At 40.5% G+C, this 19,949-nt stretch overlaps 1 protein-coding gene across 6 annotated transcripts in view; it reads left to right on the top strand.

Moving 5' to 3' along the window:
* Window positions 1–19,949, top strand: part of FARS2 (phenylalanyl-tRNA synthetase 2, mitochondrial) — a 250,529-nt gene that overhangs the window by 50,786 nt on the left and 179,794 nt on the right. For 5 of the 6 annotated variants that reach the window (XM_075744971.1, XM_075744972.1, XM_075744973.1 and 2 more), the window contains 2 exons: window positions 6,968–7,603; window positions 19,346–19,505. In XM_075744971.1, coding sequence (XP_075601086.1) covers window positions 6,968–7,603; window positions 19,346–19,505 — 796 coding nt within the window. The remainder of the gene's footprint in view (window positions 1–6,967; window positions 7,604–19,345; window positions 19,506–19,949) is intronic. The other variant, XM_075744977.1, reaches the window with a different exon arrangement.

A 19,949-nucleotide genomic window follows, 5' to 3' on the forward strand; every position in this document is an offset into this window, starting at 1 on the left:
TCTTCTTTGTCTACCACAGGCATTTCCAGAGAGCTGGGCTGCTCCTGCTGCCGCCATTGCTAGGGAGGTCCAGCCTTTCTCCAGAAGGGAGATTGCAACTTCCCGGTTGACCCCCCCATGGGGGATCCAGCACCTCTGATGGCTGCGGTTGAGCCCTTCTGCCTTAAATTGTAAAAATAAAGCATATAGCTATAGCTTTATGCTTTTCTGCAGTGTATTGCAGTGTGCATCTTCATCCCACAAAAACCACTGACACATGGTAATGCACCTGTAGGTGACTTTCTCTACATGAGAAGCAGTGCTGAAGTTCAGGAGGTTCTGCCATTTCTAGAGTGCGGCATGTACCATGCTTATCACCCTCTCACGTTGTGGAGATGTTGTTTTATGTTGGTGTGTTTTCAATTACTGTCATGGAAATTATTGATACTTGTACTTCCTCTGCTGTCCTTTGCACTGTTATCAAGTCTGCACATGTCCTTGGCATTTAATAACTGCAAAAAAAACTATTACTCTCTCCTCCTGTTAAGGCAGGGGTGATTTTGCTTAATTCACTGTTGTGTGTGTGTATATATATATGTATAAAAATAATATTTTGGTTTTGCACTGATAGTTTCTTTCCTCTTTATTTATTTTGTTTTTATTCAACTAAACCATCTAAAAATGGTATGGTTGGACTGCTCACTTTAAACTTCTGAATTTTGCATGGTACAGAGTTTGATGTCTTTCCATTTTCTAGAACCAGAAGTCTGAATTTGTTTGTCTTTGGTCTTTAACTTCTAATGTCAACTGTGCTGTATACTTTTCTCTTAAAAAATTATATAATCTCTGAATAATTCAGCAATTTGATGTACCTGATAAGCTTGCTGATCGCAAATTCCAGTGTGTGGATACTCGTGAACTGTTTAAACCACATTCACTATAGGTTGTCTTGAAACCCAATTATGTCGATCTTTCAAACAGTCTTACAGCAGCGAGGCAGCACAGCTACAGAGTTTGCAAGTATTTTGACTACTGAAACCCATTTTACCTGTCTGGAATCATATATCTTGAAGTACTGTCCTTTTAGTAAGTGGGGAAACTTATGGATGAACCGTAACAATCTTGGAGTGACACTGTGTATCGAGGGAGACTAGTACCTGTAGCAGCCTTTGGAGGACCACATGGGGAACTGAAACTTGTTGCAGTGTGATGTGAACACAACGTCTGTCGTCATTGGCAATATCCAACCTGAAACTGAATGGTGAGTGTACTCAAGTGATGATTCAAAACAGTTTAAAACTGATGCTTGCCCAGAGGTCCTTGCAGAAGTGTGCTCCCCTCTCCAAAGACTTGCTGCCCACTATGACTATCTTGGTCCATCCTGAAGTCCTAAAGAATGGTGAAGGTGGTTGAAGGTGTGCCTCAGAAGTATGGGCCACATTTTCTGTGCTTGCCTTCAGGTGCTCTGGTATGTAAGACAGGACCTGAAATACTGGCATTTGTCAATACTGACAATAGACGTCTTCTGGATTGGTGAAAAAGGCTCATGGTTGTTAATACCTTTTATTTCATATTTAAGAAAGTATTAGATGTAACACTGCCTTATCCCAGAATGGTTTTTTTAATTTTCTCTCTCAATATTGAGAGCCTTGAAATGTTGCTGAAGGCGGCATCATAATTAATGTATCACTATTAGCAGACAGCAAGCCAGCTTATGACACATTTTTGCTTCAGTTAAGAAAAATAACAGAAAAAAGTTATTCTGTATGTTTCTTGGAACTTGCTGATGGATTATTAACTAGATGAACTCCAAGTACATGAAAATATTAAGAGCCAAATACTTGAAGGCTGTGTTATCTTGCCTGGAGTTTTGTAGTGCATGCAATATTTTGTTCCATTGGGTGTTTAGCCATCATCAGGGACATCTGAAAATGTTCTGCTCTTGTAAGGTCAGGTTCTAAAATGGATCCGTTCAAAGATGTCTGTAAGGCTATTTCCAAGGTCTGTGTGTATAACATAAATTCGGTATGCTCAATAAGTGTGAAAGTCTGTTCTGGTATGCAACAATATATCTGTGTTTTAAAATGAGCTTGAAAAAAATCTGAGTTCATTATTAGTATTGCGTGCGAAATAATATCTGTTATATGCTATGCAATGTAGATATGGTCATGGCAATACAATGATATTTGCTGCTGTATGCCTCTATAGTTTCCAAAACTAAAATTCAATGCTTAGCTAAATTGCTAAGCAGACTGGTAAATATCCAATTTTAGCAGCCTAGCATATGTTTATAATTTTTGTTTTAACATATGCTATGTTGGTTGAACTCCCCTCCCCACACATACGGTAGATAAAAGCTGTCACATCACAAAATGGTGGCAGCCCAACTTTTCTAACATTTTCCATGGCACTTCAGTCTTGCATTAATTAGCTATTCTTGGATAGGAGACAGACTCTCATCTTTGTAGAATTTTGGTTTCAAACCCGTCATGTACTTAGGTTTATGTATGCAGTAGCCCATCTGTGTTTCTGCAGCCATAAACAGTAAAAAGCGCAGGGCATACAAAAGAGCGGTCAGCGAGAGTGAGGATGCCCTTGGATCATGGATACGAGCACCTAGCAAGTGGCCCTGAAAGCAGCAGGCCCCTTTGGTTCACTGGTGGGCTCTACTGTGCTCGAACAAGAGTTCTCCCTCTCTTCCACTTTTCTAGGAGAGGTGGGTGAATAAAATGACGCTAGTGCACAGGCCTTTTTCTCTTCATTGTGAGCTGCTAAACTACCCCTCTTTTCTCCTGCTTTTTCAAGGCAGGTGTAAGGAGGAATTTCACTGAGTCTACAATTCTTTCCTAAACCTCAGTGGAGTACAGAGGACTTGTGACATACTGCTGCAGCTGTGATAATGCTGTCTTAATCCTTTCTGCACTGTGACATGGAAACCTGGATTTAGGCATGAAAGGACATGCCTTAGCAGTACAGCAATATGATCCCTTATAACATCAAACTGTCTTCTGAACGTGCTCCAAAATCACAATATTTTTTAGTATTCTGCCTGCTGTTTCCTTGCTGTTAAGCTTCTGACTGTGGGGTACTTCTGCATGTGTAATGTCTACTGTGCTGGTGCATGGGGATGGTTGGTTTTCTGGGGGTGGAATGAAGGACCCTTGTCCATCAACTGAGACTGCTGTAGATATGGCAGGGGGTGTGTGGTAGAGGACTCATATTGGTCTACGCACGGCACGGGGTTGTTCTGATGCCTTCATCCCTGGGTGGCATGAGTGCCACCTCCTGCCCTCTGGTCTACCTTGGAGCTGCTCAAAGGTTCATATGCATGTGCAGGCACGGTTCCAGATGTGTTGCCAAAACATAATGTCTGATATCATCCCTATCGGAGTTCCCAGTTCCTGCAGTTGTATCAGACATCTCACTATGGAGATTGAGGTACAGGGACAGGCCTGTGGAGCTTCAGAGGAGCTGCTGAAGCACCTGGGAGTGTGGCAGTGGCAGCGTCAAGGTAAGGACCTGTGTAATAGGAGATGGTGGGCCTGGTGCTTGCACGTCCACCTGCAGTGCTTTGGGAAGCCCCACTGGGAGCTGCTGGCAGGGCAGCCTGCTTCTAAAACCCTGCGTGTGCTCCCAGCCATGAGTCAGAGCTGGTGTCAAGCCCAGATGCGTGACCGACTGGTAATACTGGTGGAGTGCTTTGCCATCTTTGGATCGTAGATGCCAGTGGTGGTTGTTCAATGTTTATTTCCCATTTATGTATTTGTTTTCAGCTACAGGACCTACAGCTGCTGTTTGGCTCGCTGTGGTTGTTAGCTGGTTGGCTGGCAGTCTTTGCCGTAGCATTCAGGTTTTGTCAGTGTGCACAGAAATCAGTTTTGTTTTACTGCCAAATGATATGTATGGTAGAAATGAAGGAAGAAAAGGATGAATTTAAACTGTGGGTTTTTTCAGATCTTTAGGTAGATGTCTACTAGAAATAACTGTCTACTCACTACAAGTGAACATAAGTAATTAGTGTGTCCTTAACATCAGTTACTTATTGCTAGCAGAAAGGTAAAGAGACTTCTTTATTTTCCAGTGTTGTGCTCTGCCCTGGTAAACATTTCTTTGATCTGAAGGTTTCTTGTGAGGTTGAAAGAGTGTAAACATGGCTTGTTCCTTCCTGCTCTGTGACTTGTCTCCCCAAATGTAAATTATCACTAGTTGAACAAAATCCAGTATGATTTTTCTGTCATGATCCTGGAAGTAGGATACATGAGTCTATGGTAGGAGATGGGAGCAGAGGAGTGTTGGTGAAGGACTTCAATGTTTCTGGTGCTCTTGTGTGATGCCATGTCGAAGACTCCTTTACTTCTTGTTTGCAGTACTTGGACATTGGATAACTAGCTTTTTTTTTTTCTTACTGCTCACAGTAGATTTTGCTTTAGAGTAATAGTGCAGATAGTAATGCAATTTAACTATTTAAGGCAGAAGCATAACGTTAGGATTGAAACTTCAATACAAGTTCGTCTGTAGGCTTTTCTCCCATACAAGTTTATGAAGAGTATGTATCACTTGCTCAGAAAAAATAGCATTTCTGAACTATCAGAAACTGATAGCAGTGTTGCTCATTACAAATACTGAAAAATCATCAGGTAAGCCCTGAGATGTATACATTAGAGTCTCCCTTAAAAATCATGAGTCTTAAACAAAGTCCTCCTTCCCCCCAATAGTTATTGTTCATGTTCTAATTTCTTTTTCCATAAAGTTATAATCATGAGAAGAATTGTTTATGTGAAAGTTAAACTTCTCATATGGTTGTCTGATCCTTGGAGGGATGGTATTTAGGAAAGCAGCAAACATCACGAGACTCACGATAAAGTCACGAGAGTTTTTCATACATTACAGTTATGTATAAGTTTTGAATCGAATTTTTTAGAAAAATAAATGTATGGGCAGATGGTGATATTTACTTAAGGGGAGCTGAATTCATTATCTGGCTAGAACTGGGTATTTCAAGCAGCTGTTTGAGAACTCACTTCCCATGAAAGAGAACGTATGTTTGGGGAAAATGGATCCTCTTTTTGAAATGTAAGGCTATCCCTCGTTTAGTCTGTCAGAGGGGTTTCTGGTGTGTGTGTGTATTCATTTATGGAATAACCTTACCAGTAATGGCCAAGAACTAATTTGGTGAAATGGTTTTGCAAGCTCTTTAAAAAAATAAAAAAAAAAAAGAGAGAAAATAAAAGCAGTCCTTCTTAAAAGTTTCAAAACCAGATAAAAGTTGTAGCTGCTCTTTTTTCTTGAGATATTCAACCAGAAAAAGGATTAAACCAAATATTTAGTAATCTTATGCTGCCCTGCCAAATTTAATTTCTGACTACCCAACTTACCTTTATTTTGATTTATTGAGATACAATTACTTCAGGAAACTGATAGAGAACAGCCAGGCCTAATCAGAAGAAAGGAAGCCAAATATGAACATACCCATTATCTTTTAGAGATTATTTTTGGGGACTCTATTCTAGAATGCATCTATTCATTTGTGTATATATTTTTGGAGCTTAAGAGTATGAAAAATAATCTTAGCTTATTTGTTCTTTTTTTACACTGCTTTCTCTTATGTTCCTGTGGAAAGCTAGCCAGATACTGTAATCCTAGTGCAAAGATGGAAAGCTATTGCTTGAAGACTGTGGTCTGTTTATTGTTTATGTCCTTTCTTCCCCCATTTCTTTAAGAAGACTTTCACAGGAAATTCTTTCACCCAGGAAACCTGTGGCTCTGGATTTCTTGGTTCATAGAGAAATACGAACCAGTTTGTTCCTTGGAGCAGATGCCTTTCCCTAGTTCCCCAGTCACTTAACTTCTAATGCCTCTGTTTTCACATTCCCTAATGAGCAAATTGTAATGCTTAATTATTTTACTGAAACCTAAGCTAGTATTTGTGAAGCCCAACTATAGATTTTCAAGTGATTTTACATCTCAGAATGGGCTTACACATTTGGAGTGACCGAAGGGCTTGTGATTCTCAAAACTCTGGTTTTAGAATTATCTCTTTGAACACTACAGAGTAATGCAGCAGTGTACACGTGAAGCACAAGGCCTGTTTGTAAACAGGGTGAATGTGTAAAGATGGCCCTTTGATAGGAAACGAGTTGTTCAGTTCAGACATCTTTCAGAATCTCATCACTTCATCTTCCTGATATTTAGGGGAGCCTCCTCGCTTGGTACAACGATGTAAGCTGTGAAAATAGCCATGCTGGGAACACATGGAAAAGGAGTTTTGTGCTCACCCCAAAACGCTAATGTTGGTTCTGACTCTGTGGTGCCTTATTGTGAATCTTGTGCAATATTCATATGTGAACTTAATATGCTGTTTATACATAAATATATGCCTTGTGGTCTGGCCATCTGTTTTTTCACAGTGGTTCAGTGGTTTGAGAGGTTAAACTGGTTTTGCTTGGCATGAAGTAAGAATTAGCAATGACTGCATAGTGTGTGCCACATACATCTGGTTAATGCAGAATGCCTTCTGTAGCTTCTGCTAATGGGGGGAGATGATACAACAATAAGTTAGTGCTTGGGGTTTTATTATAAGCAAGTCCCTGACTGCTGAAGGGCGTTGTTAAATTTGAGTTTCTCGTAAGTAGTATTCAGTTATTGCCTCCTGTTTTAACCAGATGAAAAATACTGTTTCAAAGAAGGCCTGATGTTTGTTCAGCTACAAAGAGTAGCAATATCTGGAATGGGGTTAAGGCCAGGTCTGGAGTCATTAATACTTATGCAGTGATGCAGAAGACTGATAATTGAATAAGATATCCTAGCTGAAATTTGATCACAAGGGTATTTTCCCTCCTCTGAAGTAAAAATAGTGGTTTATAATAGGAACTTTGTCATATTAATCAAGCAGACATTTGGATTTCACTTATCCCTGAGATACTGGCAATTTCTGCAGCAAGATTGCAGTTCCTAACTGAATTTGTTCTGGTTTTTTTTCTTTCACTAGATCATAACAGAGTTTGCAATGGCAATGCTCTGGAAATTCATGAGAGTGGCTAAGTATTCTAAAGCGGCTTTATCACCAAAAGTAAAGGTAAGAGGAATTCCTACCCATTCAAGGCATTCTTCATCCAAGTCTGTACCTTCAGATTTTGCTGCCAACACACCCTGCTCAAATACTGTGGAACTACTTGGTAGAGCTTATCCTCAAGATGAGTACAGCAATGTCACAGAGAAGATTCTTTCCAAGGTGGGGAAGAACTTACACAACAAAAAGCATCACCCTTTGTGGCTAATCAAGGAGCAGGTGAAGGACCACTTTTACAAACAATATATTGGACGCCGTGGGACTCCGCTCTTTTCTGTCTATGACGGTCTTTCTCCAGTAGTTACAGTACAGCAGAACTTTGATAGTTTGCTTATCCCGCAAAACCATGCTAGCAGAAGGAAAGAGGATAACTATTACTTGAATCGTGATCACATGCTAAGAGCACATACATCAGCTCATCAGTGGGACTTGATACACTCCGGCCTAGATGCCTTTCTGGCAGTGGGAGATGTCTACCGCCGTGATACAATTGATAACACCCACTACCCAGTCTTCCATCAGATGGAAGGAGTTCGGCTCTTCTCCTGTCATGAGGTAGGAATTCTCTAGTTGGGGTGAAAGAGATTTTTTGGGTAAGTTGCATGATCTTGTATTTGCTGTAAGCAAAGTGCATGCACGTAAACATGTTACAGCAACACATGTGTTATGCTGTACATTGATAAAGATCAAGTGATTGATTATGTAGTAATATTTTTAATTTGGGGAAGATATAGGTGGAAAATGTTGAATTTGAAAATGACTATAAATTTCCCCAGAAAAAATGTGGAAAAAATGGAAAGACAATATTGTTTGAAAGATAGCAAAATAAATTATCTGAGAGGAAGCAGCTTGTTCAGCTAACAGTCTGCACGATTCAATTCTAGTTGTGTCACAAGTATCTTCTGGTGATGTCACTTTACCAAAAACTTTGTCATATTGATACCTGAAGGACTCATGGATGTGAGATGTTGCAGCTACATTCAGAATGTAGTTTTTATCCTGTCATCTTTTTTGCTTTTAATAGCTCCAACCTTCTGTAAATAAATGTCATTTTAATTAATTGTTCCGTTCTTCATCTCATCCTAAAGCTGCATGGAAGGATTCATCTGTTGCAGCTGGTGGTTAGGTGTGTGTGATACACAGTAAACTCGTCAGGGTTCAGAGGCATCAGCTAAAGAGCTCTAGGTAGATGTCAAAGACGCTTGAGTTTATATATTTTGGTGGCACAGCTTGCATGTTCTGCAAATGCTTGGGTGTCATTAAGTATTCTGCTGTATCATTGATCAGTGGTAAATACAAGCCAGTTTGTTTTCCAAATAGTAATTGACTTGTATAATTTGTGTATGCTTGTAGCAATACTGCCAAATTCACATTTCTATAACTAAAACTAGCTTATTCTAATAATACTGAGATGTAGCTCATTCTTAATGTTGTTGCCAATGGGTGACAGGAGCTTGGCAGGGAAGCCTGATGGGTTTGGATGCCTGAGGGAAAACTAGGGTAATCATAGAGCACTGCTTTTCTCACTGGTGGAAAGGGTTCGTGCTGCCTGCACTGGTGTTTCCCACCCCATGCTGTCACTGCTTCTTCCACTTTGAAAACATACCTGTCTCTGCAGATGTCCTGTGAGCTGTGTGGTGTTGAACACAGCTTGCAACCGCTGCTTTGGTAACCAGGAGATGGAAATCTTGCAGATTTATCCAATCTTCTTTGCTGTTCTTTTCCCCAGGCCTATTTATGAATACAATCAGGGTATATGCAAGAGAAAAATGTACAATACTACATTAAGAAAATGTCATTTCCTTTCAAATAATATTCATGATTTTTTTTTTCACTTGAGCATTCAGGCATTCAGATGGAAAGATTTTATCTGCCACAAAATTTTAACATCAACAGTCTTGCAGGATGGGATTTCTGTGAACATAGGTGTGATTGATCTAATTATTGAAATTATTGTTAATGAATATGCTCCTTAAGAAATTTTGATCTGAACCACAATTTCTTTCTTCTTTACAAATTTAATAATAGTAATGTGTTTTAATAAATAAGAAAGTTACAGAAATCTTCACTGACATCATCTATCTACAAATACATGATGTACAACAATCTGATTCACTGCATTGTAGATTGCTTGTTTCTTTTTTCTTTTTTTCCCCAAGAAAATGATTGCGATATTATTGGAGAATGTTAATAGCTAACTTCAAAATCATCAGCTATGTGCTGGAAAATGTGTCTGTCTCTCTAAAGAATGAAAGTCCAGTTGACTTTCTATACTGATGGAGAAAGAATAGTGGTATGGTGTATGTGTAAAGTCTGGTTTATTGGGCAACATGCATAAATTCTAAACCTGAGCATGATCTAAGCATCCTTTTTTTGCTTCAGTTGCAGATTAAATACTGATAGTCTTGCAATATGAAAAACTTCTTACAGTCATCATCACAAGAACCTTGTGGAAAAAAATGAATGTGTAATTCTGAAATTTCACTGGGGACTGTTTGTGTTTTGTATTCTGGTTGCCTGTTCAAAATAACCCAAATTTAAATAATTCCAGAAGGAACTGTCTGAGCGGAACAAAGACTAAATGGAGGTAATACTACATGAAAGAAATATTATTTTTATATTCATTTATTTATACCCATGTTTAAGTTGTAACCCACTGAGCAGAAATGTGTGAATGTCAGGGCCTGTTACCTTCATCTCAGACTTTTCATTCATAACCAGACTGCAGTCTCTGGCGAGAGGAAATTTGCATGGTACTGAGGATAACAATCTTTGGAACTAAGGGAAAAGCTCTTAGTTCTTAGCTACGAGCACTGGGTGCATTTCATCTTATGGCCAATACACCAATTTTGCATGCTGTAGTCTACTGCTCTACTTTGTTATTTTGATTTGTACATTGTGGTCTTCAGTGAAAGTGACCACAGAACTGAGGGGGTGAGGACGAAACCCAAAACCTAGAGTGATTTTATAGGAACTTGAATTTAGAGGAATTTGACATCTCATTTCAGTTTGGGAGGAGGGGAAAAAAGGTCTGTTCATCCTCAGCTGAAACTTTAGGCAGGTTAAGTAAGACGTAGAAGATATAGAAAAGTGTCTCTCCTTTATAAATACCAAGTTCTGTAGTCAAGGCTAGGTTTAAACTTCTGCCCTGTGACTGAAACCTTTAGTACAATTCTTCATATCAAAGTTAAAATCAATACATTGGAAGTAAGAGCTGGAAAAACAAATCATATTTTGGCAATTTTGCCATGTTTTACTCCAAGATACTTGTAAGCTATTTGCTGGTTTGGCTATACTATTTTTCAGGAAGGTTGGTTGATTATTTTTGTAAGAGAAGTAAGCTGTGCTTCGAAGATGCGCAGGTAACTGATGCTTTTCAGCAGTGTGTTGGGTTTGCGTGGCAAGGTTTTGGTAGCGGGGGGGCTACAGGGGTGGCTTCTGTGAGAAGCTGCTAGAAGCTTCCCCTGTGTCTGACAGAGCCAATGCCAGCCGGCTCCAAGACGGACCCGCCGCTGGCCAAGGCCAAGCCAATCAGCGCCTCTGTGATAACATATTTAAGAAGGGAAAAAAACAGTTAGGGAGAGCTTTTGCAGCCAGAGAGAGGAGTGAGAAGATGTAAGAACATCTGCAGACACCAAGGTCAGTGAAGAAGGAGGGGGAGGAGGTGCTCCAGGCGCCGGAGCAGAGATCCCCCTGCAGCCCGTGGTGAAGACCACGGTGAAGCAGGCTGTCCCCCTGCAGCCCATGGAGGAAGGATGAGGGGGTGTAGCGATTCCACCTGCAGCCCGTGGAGGACCCCACGCCAGAGCAGGTGGAGACACCTGAAGGACGCTGTGACCCCGTGGGAAGCCCGCGCTGGAGCAAGCTCCTGGCAGGACCTGTGGACCCGTGGAGAGAGGAGCCCACGCCAGAGCAGGTTTGCTGGCAGGACTTGTGACTCCGCGGGGGACCCACGCTGGAGCAGTTTGCTCCTGAAGGTCTGCACCCCGTGGGAGAGACTCACGTTGGAGAAGGCCGTGAAGGACTGTCTCCCGTGAGAGGGACCCCACGCTGGAGCGGGGGAACAATGAGAGGAGTCCTCCCCCTGAGGATGAAGAAGCAGCAGAAACACCGCGTGAGGAACTGACCGTAACTCCCACTCCCCGTCCCCCTGTGCCGCTGAAGGGGGGTGGAGGTTGAAGCTGGGAGTGAAGTTGAGCCCGGGAAGATGGGAGGGGTGGGGGGAGGTGTTTTTAGATTTGGTTTTATTTCTCATTCCTCTACTCTGTTTTGCTTAGTAATAAATAAGATGAATTCCCTCTCTAAGTTCAGTCTGTTTTGCTCGTGATGATAATTAGAGAATGACCTCTCCCTGTCCTTATCTTGACCCATAAGTGGTTTTTTTTAGTTATACCTTTTCTCCCCTGTCTAATGAAAGAGGGGAGTGATAGAGCGGCTCTGGTGGGCACCTGGCCCCCAGCCAGGGTCGACTCTCTACAAGCAGCTTTGTATGAGTACAGATATTAAAATACTAAAGAAATTCTCATCTTTCAAACTAACTCATTGCTAAAAGTTAGAATAATTCATGCTGAAATTTCCCATAACCTTTTTAAAATGTCATTGGAGTGCTATCAAAGAACATCTGAGAATCTATTTAGACATGTTTTCAGTACATTTAAAATATTGTAGGCAATTATTACCTGAATGTAATATATGGCAGAGTTAGAAACTAGCTAATGGAAATAGTTAAAACCAGTGCCAAAATAGCTTCCCAAATCTACTTCAAAATTCTGGATATAAAATGAACTGTTCTTCTTAAATAGTACCCCCAAGTGGTGTTTCTTTTGTATTCTCTTCCTCCACTATGCCAACATATGCCTCTCTTCCTTCTAAAGGGCATATAGATTTTTTTACTTCTATGGTGTATAGCTTTTTTTTTAATCCTTTGGATTGGCAATATTGATACTGCTGTAGTCAGGTTTGAACTGGCAAACTTTCCTGGGTGGATTATAAAAGAAATTCTTTCTGCGCTATGCTGTGGTCTTTGGTACAGTTCTTTACCACAATTTATGGAAGAGAGAAAAAAAAATCTCAACTAAATTACACTTTGTGCATTTTAGCCAGCAGAGGGAGCCAATATAAACCCTATGGCAATGATAGAACATTTTTCAGCTGCCAACTAATAATGTTTACACATTGGAAGGAGACTTCGTAAGGTATTTTATAGTGTGTACTGAATGATACATAAATTTTAAGGGGAACAGATGTGAAAACATAGGAATTTTTCCTTGAATTTAGTAACCTTGTTCCAATGGAGACCAATACCAGATTGTTCAGATGAAGAAATGATGCTCTCATCAGGCTCGTTTGTGCTAACATCTGAAAACTATAAATAGAGAGACTATGAAGAAATAGTAGTAGAATCTTTATTCTCCATTGAAATGTTTTTGGTGGAAATGTCAACTTTTTGTTAGGATACAATGGAAAACTTTAAATATTCTAGTTAAAAATAAGGACCACTCCTCCAAAGTGGTATATATAATTGCAAAAAAAAAAAAAAAATTGATACTGTAAATACATAGTGTTTATATCCTGAAATGTAAAGACTTTTGTCCTAAGTAATAGAACTCTTTCTCATCTTTTCATACTTGTGTACTGTGGCCATATTTCTTCTGTAATGTTAAAAAAAAAAAAAAAAGCTGCTTTTATCCTTTTCCTTATGCTTTGGGGTAGGTGTGAACACTTGATTCACCTACATCTTTGTTTACACTTTTTTACTCTTTTTTTTTTTTAAATCAATGCATGCCATCCTAGGTTTTCACTTGTAATACTAGTGTCATTAGGTTTGTCATCTCCAAAATTCCGTATGTTACTGCAGCTTTGGACACTGTGCTTCTATTCTGACATTGTATCAGAGGAAAGCTTCCTGTCTTCAGTTACTTTTTTTTAATCCTCACATGTAAAGAAATTTAAATAAATTTATAGTGTTCTAGGGATCAGCCTGTTACATAGAGTGATTTGGGGCATTCATAGTATGTGTGAGAATATTTGTGTATGTAGCTGAGAGTCATAATAGTGATGTTTCACTGGGCACCAAGGAAAAAATATTTTAAAAGGCTTAAGTGGCCTAGGAAAGGTATTCTTCTTAGCCCTCTGCAACCTGAGGATAAGGAGAGTCTTGTCCAGGGATGATACAAGACCCTGAAATCAGCCTCTGGAAATCCCCTTTTCTGTGTGTTTCTTCCAATTTGGGTGATGCTTTTCAGTGCCTCAGCCAGCGAGGATTAAGGCGTGTGTGAAGGGGAGTCAGTGACTCTGTAGCCGGATGAGGTGGATGTGGAGAGTCATGGACTGGCGTGTCAGCCCCTCTTGACTGAGGACATTTATCTCCTGTCATTTAACAGCATGTATGAGTCAGAGGGAATTTGGGCGTTCCTGGATGCTTTGAGATAATAGTAATGAGGTGGAGATCCATGCAGCTTTCTTCCATAGGTGTCAAATGATGAAATAGATTTTTTGTTGTTGTTGTTGGTTTTTTTTTTTAACTTCTCTCGCTATGTGGATCCATGCTTGTCCCATCTCTTGATGATACCACTGCATCCCAGCAGTTGTTGTACCTGCATCTCAAGCATGTGTGTGGAAGTGGCACAGACTGCATGTGTTGGTTGCGACACTCGGCTCAATAAGCAGCGTGAGCAGTGTGCATCACATCAAGCTCCAGGTGCTGCTGCCTCTGGGATGGTGTTTGGGGTGTTGGTTGTGAGCAATGCATCAGTCCCAAGGAGCCCAAGAGGTGGTTGTCCTCTCGGGCAGCAGTGAACAGGAGCAGGGACACCTGAACTAGATTCCCCCTCCCATGTTAAGCAAAAGAGCAGCAGTGTTACTTTGTTAGAGTATTCTGATATGAATTTATTCCTGAAACTGAAATTTTACTCAATGTTACGAGTAGAGGGCCTGGCTAGTTCAGGTGGAACTCGCTTCAGTCTTGCGGATGTCTACCTGAGTTGTGAACCTTGTATTATTGTCCTGGTTCTGGCTAGGATAGAGTTAATTTTCACCAGGAGCCAGGACAGGTGAGCCAAGCTGGCCGGGGGCTATTGCATACCATGTGATGTCATGCTCACCATAAAAGGGGGTTCGTCAGGGAGGGGGGTTCTGCGGGGCTGGGTCAGTGGGATTGGTAAATTGCTTTCTGTTATCGCCCATTGTGAATATCTGTTATCAGTGCTGTTGTTGATTGTTTCCCCCTCCCTTGCTGTCCCAGTAACCTGCCCTTACCCCAACCCATGAGGCTTTGCCGTTGTTTTTTTCCTGTTCTCCTCCCCATCCCGCCAGGAGAGGGGTGAGCAAGCGGTGCGTGGTGCTCAGCTGCCGGCTGGGGCTAAACCACATCAATTATTCACTGTTTTCCAAGTTGTGGTGCATAAATCATGCCATATTAAGTAGAGCTTCTCTGCTCCGAGGACCCTCATTGTATTCTTCATTATTTTTAGTTGAGAATTTGACAGCGAAGGGCATCAGAAGGTCTGTGAGATTTTTTTTTTGTAGTAGTAGTCCATGATCTAGAAAGTTTGGAAGCTGCTAGTGCATCTTTTATTACAAAGACTATATAAAAAAAATTTTCAAATTTTGTCATACTTTGTCTCATCCAGCCAAAAAAAAAATAAAAATCTAACAATGTATTTCAGAATAAAGCAGTTAAATCTACTTAAGGCAATATTTAAATTGTGCGGGGGGGGGGGGGGGAATAAGTGAAAAATGTCTACAAGTGTATTAGGAAGTCTAGGGTGTTTAAAAATGAAGGAATTCCTATTGCCACAGAAAGAGAATTCTGAGTCCTGTCATATCTCTCTCATTATAACTGATATATGAGTAGCAGTGTTGCTTTTTCTTTGCTGTTCCAAAGCATCTGTATGGTTTTCCCTTAAATGTGGTGGTGATTTCAGTGGGGTTTTTTTGTTTTTTTCAGAAACACTTTGATTAGGTTAAAAATACCCCAAACAGAAATAACCTTTCTTGCTGTAATTGGTGGACTGAAGACTGAAGAATCCAGAAATTAAGGTGTCCACTCTGCAAGCCTTGTTGCTTGAAGTGATTTTTGCCATTTCTCCAAAACAAATGCTTATAATACGCAGTAAACAGTGTTCTGTTGTGTGGATGATGGGTTACGTAGCTCTTTGGCATCTGAAACTGCCTGGGTGGGGGTGGAGGTCTACAAGTTTCATTGTCTTGGAGGTTGATGGGGACTGGCATTAGATTTTCTTTTTGATGAGCCATCTTCAAGTGGCATCATCTTCATCATTCCTGATCCATCCGTTGAGCGTAACAGCACATTTAAAATGTTGTGGAAATGCTTTGCTATTTGTAAGTGGATTTAGAGTGCAGCTGTTTGTTTATTTATAGGGATGTTCATCAGGGCCAGAGAGTCAAAATGTACTCGGTGTGGCAAGGTTGAGTGTTGCCACATGCAGATCCTCATGCAGAACTGGTCTTAAGTGCTGGTTTGTCTGTGAGTATAAGTACATGAGCATTATGTATTCATTACCTTAATTGCTGGCATATGCAGGACTGGCAGGAGGAATACACAACTGCATTATGGAAAGACAGGATGTAATTACAGATCTTTCTGATCTGAAACCTGCTATGAAAGCTGTCCTGTAAAGAGATGCTTACTCTTTGGCTGAATCCTAAGCATATAGATAATGAAGTGATGTGAGATTGAAAAAAGTCTGTCAAGTGACTGAAGAAATGTTGAGGTTTGTGTTGAAATCACACTGTGATTTCTGCCCTCTGTGCCAGGCTGGGAAATACCATGAAGTGCTTTTAAAGGAGTGTAGCTCTGCTTGTATTTGTCCAATTAAAACCCAGTATCTTCTGGCCACTACGTGTTACCAAATTTGACTTTATTCTTATTATGAACTAAATTGTGCGTAAATTTCATGCCAGATGGTAAGGTCACTTCGATTCCTTTCTACCTTCTCCTTTGTAATGCAGCATCAGTCAGATATGCTGATAAATCCTGGTAACTTAATTTTTTTGGGCTTCTGTGTGATGACACAATATTCAATGTTTTGCATGCCATCACTTATAGAAAAAACTTCTTGTCCTTACATTAGACAGATGCATAGGTGCTTGATTTATGGCTACAGGAAATTTCTCTTCTGGTAGTGGTAATGACTGATCATATTCAATACAATAAAATAGTACATTTTATTTTAGTCTGCACTGAAGGAATAAATGTATATCAAATTGTGGCATCTTGGATACGTCCAGCAAGACTGTTAGATTATTTTTTTTTCCCGTTTGCTCAGATACATGCTTGAGAAGCCTCTGTACATGATTTTTCATTTTATTCAAGCTTTGACTTTCCCAGCTTTATGTATATAGAAATGCTGACATGTTTCTAATCCAGGTCCTGTGCTTAGCACGGTTCAATCATTGTAATAGTGAAATTGGTGTATCAGTTTAAAGCTGCTCATATTGACATAGCAATGCCGGTGAATGGAAAAAAGGGAATAAATATTAATACAATGGTAAGGCATCTTTTTTTTTTCTCTGTATAATCCCATCCACGGCTGTGCTAGAGTTGACAGGAGCTGGTGGAGCCTCTCTGGAGAATACCAAAGTGCCTCTCGGTGCCTGGCCGTAAGGAGGGCTCTTTCCATGCCGCTGCCTGTCCTTCGGGGACGCCCCTACGGCTGCGCTTTCACAGCCCGTGTGAACCGGCGTAGATTCACACCTGTGCCAAAAGGGGCCCAGCCCCGTCCCACGTGCCAGCGTGTCTCTTGGTGCTGCCAGTACGCTGATAATTGACTACTGAGCTGAATTTGGCCATTTGAACATACCTCAGTTTCCTCGCTTCTCCTGGGTTATTTCTCATCCATATTTACGTCCCCGGCTCAGTGCACCATGCCACGGATGCTTGTCCTGGCAAGGAGAGGGAGCTGGTGCATATGGCTGGTTTGGCAGGATGAAGAGGCTGGCAGGTTAGAGGGCTGGGGCATGACTCAATGTATTTAATAGTTCTCACACATGTTTTATTGCCACATCTGATATTACGTACTAAAATAGAATTTTGCTTCAGACAGTAATTGCAATTTCAAGAATAATACAGTGGTAAGGAAAAGTACTTCTATGTACTTGTTGATACAAATGCTGTATTTAAAGGCAGTGTCAAGACTCTCTATTCCTCGCAGTGGTCTGAGGAACCAGTTTTAAGCTGGAGGGTGAGGGGAGGAAAGAGAAAAGAAGGAATAGTTTCATGTCCTAAAATACTGCTGATGGGGAAAATAATAAATACATTTTCTAATGTGTAAATACAGTGTATTCTAGTCCAAAGGAGGAAAATCTCTGTGGCCTGAAGGTTGTTTCTGGCTTACTGAGGGTAGTCTCTTCAGTTAATAGAAATTAAAAATAGCTACCTGTAGAGGGTAATTCCAAGCAGGAACCTAACTTAGCCACACCAGGTTCCTGTGTGAGGGAGCCTGTGTCTGTCCATTGACCACCCAGTGAGCCTAAGACGATTAACCTCCCTAGGGTAATGCTGGCCTCTGTGAATACCCTCTGCCTTTCAAAACCACGTGTTGGGTGGCTGATCTGCCCTGCTGACAGTTAGTTACAGGGTGGGTATCATCTGCTACTTCCAGCCAGTGCAGAAATAAGGCCAGTAGGAAGAAAGGGTGTTTAATCTTCCAGGTGAACACTTGGATAGACAATCTGTTATTCGAAAGTGTAATACCTGGTTTTGTCAAGCTGCTGCCTTTTGACTAGTAAAAGCATTTTTGTTAGACTGATGGATAATTGTTTTATTTGGTATTTTTCTTTTTCCTTTTTTATTTTGTGTTTTTCTGCAGCGCACTAAGGAGATTCACTTAAGAGGTGTTTTCTCAATCTGCCTGCCAAGTCTCCTTCTGACTAGCAATACAAAGTTAAATGCTACTGATGGAATTATTTTTTTTTTTACTCCTTCAATCCATTTTGCTGCTAGTTTGGGTGCTATCTAAACTGAGACCCCCTCCTGCATGCGTTGTGTCTGTATGAAACATGCTAGAAGCTAGTCTTAATTGTGCCCGGCATTTGTAGGTTACCAGAGGTTCGCTTGAACTTTTTATAAAGCATTTAGTGCACTGAAGGCATCCAACTGCAATTAAAATAACTTCTGTGGGCTTCTGTGAGGTTTTAAGGTTACATGCTGTTCATGGCATCTCCTGAGTAGGAGCTAGTTACGCTGGGAGGCTTAATGTGAAGAAAATCTCAATGCGTTTTTTTCCCCTCTGTGTGCTTGGTTGACTATGGGAAGGTGGAGGAGGAGGGGTAGGAAAGGGCACTAGAAACACTTTCACAATTAGCTCTCTGCCCTCAGATTCCACAGAGTTGTTTTGTGTACAACTGTAAGGATTTCCAACAAAAATCCTCTTTACAGTGTAAGAATGTCTGCTTGTCTCCCCAAGACATGGACCCTCCAACGATGTGGCTTAGGGTGTTTTGCTGGTACATATGTCTGGCATGGCCTGACCAGAAATGTGTGGGGATGTGCAGGAAATCAGAAATCTTCAACTTGCAGTAGATGTGGTAGAGAGTGGCCTCTGCATGAAGAGCAAGTCTGTCACATCTCAAATACAGCCTGCCCCTGTGCTTTGTAATTTGTTTGGAAACCCCAGACCAAGACCATGAATCCTTAAATGCCCAATAGGCAAAATTCCTGTACACAGAAAGGTGCTGTGTGTGGAGAAAACGCAGGAAAATGGTAGTCCTTAAATGAATAAACTGTACCCAAGATCAATGAAATATAGGCAGCTTAATAACCTGCCAGGGTTTTTTTGTTTGGATTTTTTGTGGGTTTTTAAGTTGATTTGATTACAGAGTTTAAAAAGTGTTGGGTTTTTTGATATTTCTTTCACATCATTCAATTACTAAAAAAAGTTGAAGCTGTGGTAAATGCCATTGTATATTGTAGTTTTGGGGATGTAATTTACATATACAGTACAGTGTAGTTTGTTCTGCATGGTAACTTTCAAAGTAACAGGATCAGAAAAAAATGTTTCCTTTATAAATTAATATTTTCCTGTAGCTAATCATATTTGAAGATATGATACAGAAATAAAGCAAATATTATTGTTTGAATATTTCTGTTCTTGTGATGATTTATCTCTGTGTTTAGTGAACAGAATTTGTATAAAGTCACAGTCCTTACATTTGTTTTTCATGGTGCAGACTTAGCAGGTAAGATTCCCACTTAAATCAATAAAACTTCATTCTCTGTTTTCGTTTAGAGAGTCATTGATGCAAAACATTGTTTTTTTTGTGTTTTTGTTCTAGTTGTTCTCCAACATTGAAGATGGCCAAGGTTTACAGTTGTTTGAGCAAGGTCATCGCACTGCACACAAGCAGGAGTGTCACACTATGGAGGCAGTGAGGCTGGTGGAATTCAACCTGAAGCAAGTGCTCACAAAGCTCATGACTCACATCTTTGGTGATGGTAGGTTCTCACACCTTTTTTCCTGGACTGCTGATGCCTGTAGGCATCCAGACTTTTGAGAAACATTTTGCTACATAATAAACACAGGAGGCTTAGGAGTGATGGTGACAGCTGGTGTACTGAAACAGCCAGGTGGGTTTTTTCTGATGAGAGTTACAGTAATCTTAGGACTCTTCATTCATATCCTTTACTGTTACATTTTTGTCTTAAATTTGGTCAGAGTTCCATCCCAGTGTCTTTTCATGTCGGAGTAACTGGCTGTTGATTGACCTTTCAGCTGTAATCTATATTTTATATGTTATTATTCTTTAATACTATTATATCCACACCTTATAAAATTATTGAGCGCAGCCCAAGAGGCCACACACTCTTCTCATGGTTTTTCTAAATACTGACACGCACAACACTGTTGAATCATCAGTTTTGTGAAGAGGTTTTGGTATG

The sequence above is a fragment of the Balearica regulorum genome, chromosome 2, assembly GCF_011004875.1.
Source record: "Balearica regulorum gibbericeps isolate bBalReg1 chromosome 2, bBalReg1.pri, whole genome shotgun sequence".
Classification (NCBI taxonomy): Eukaryota; Metazoa; Chordata; class Aves; order Gruiformes; family Gruidae; genus Balearica; species Balearica regulorum.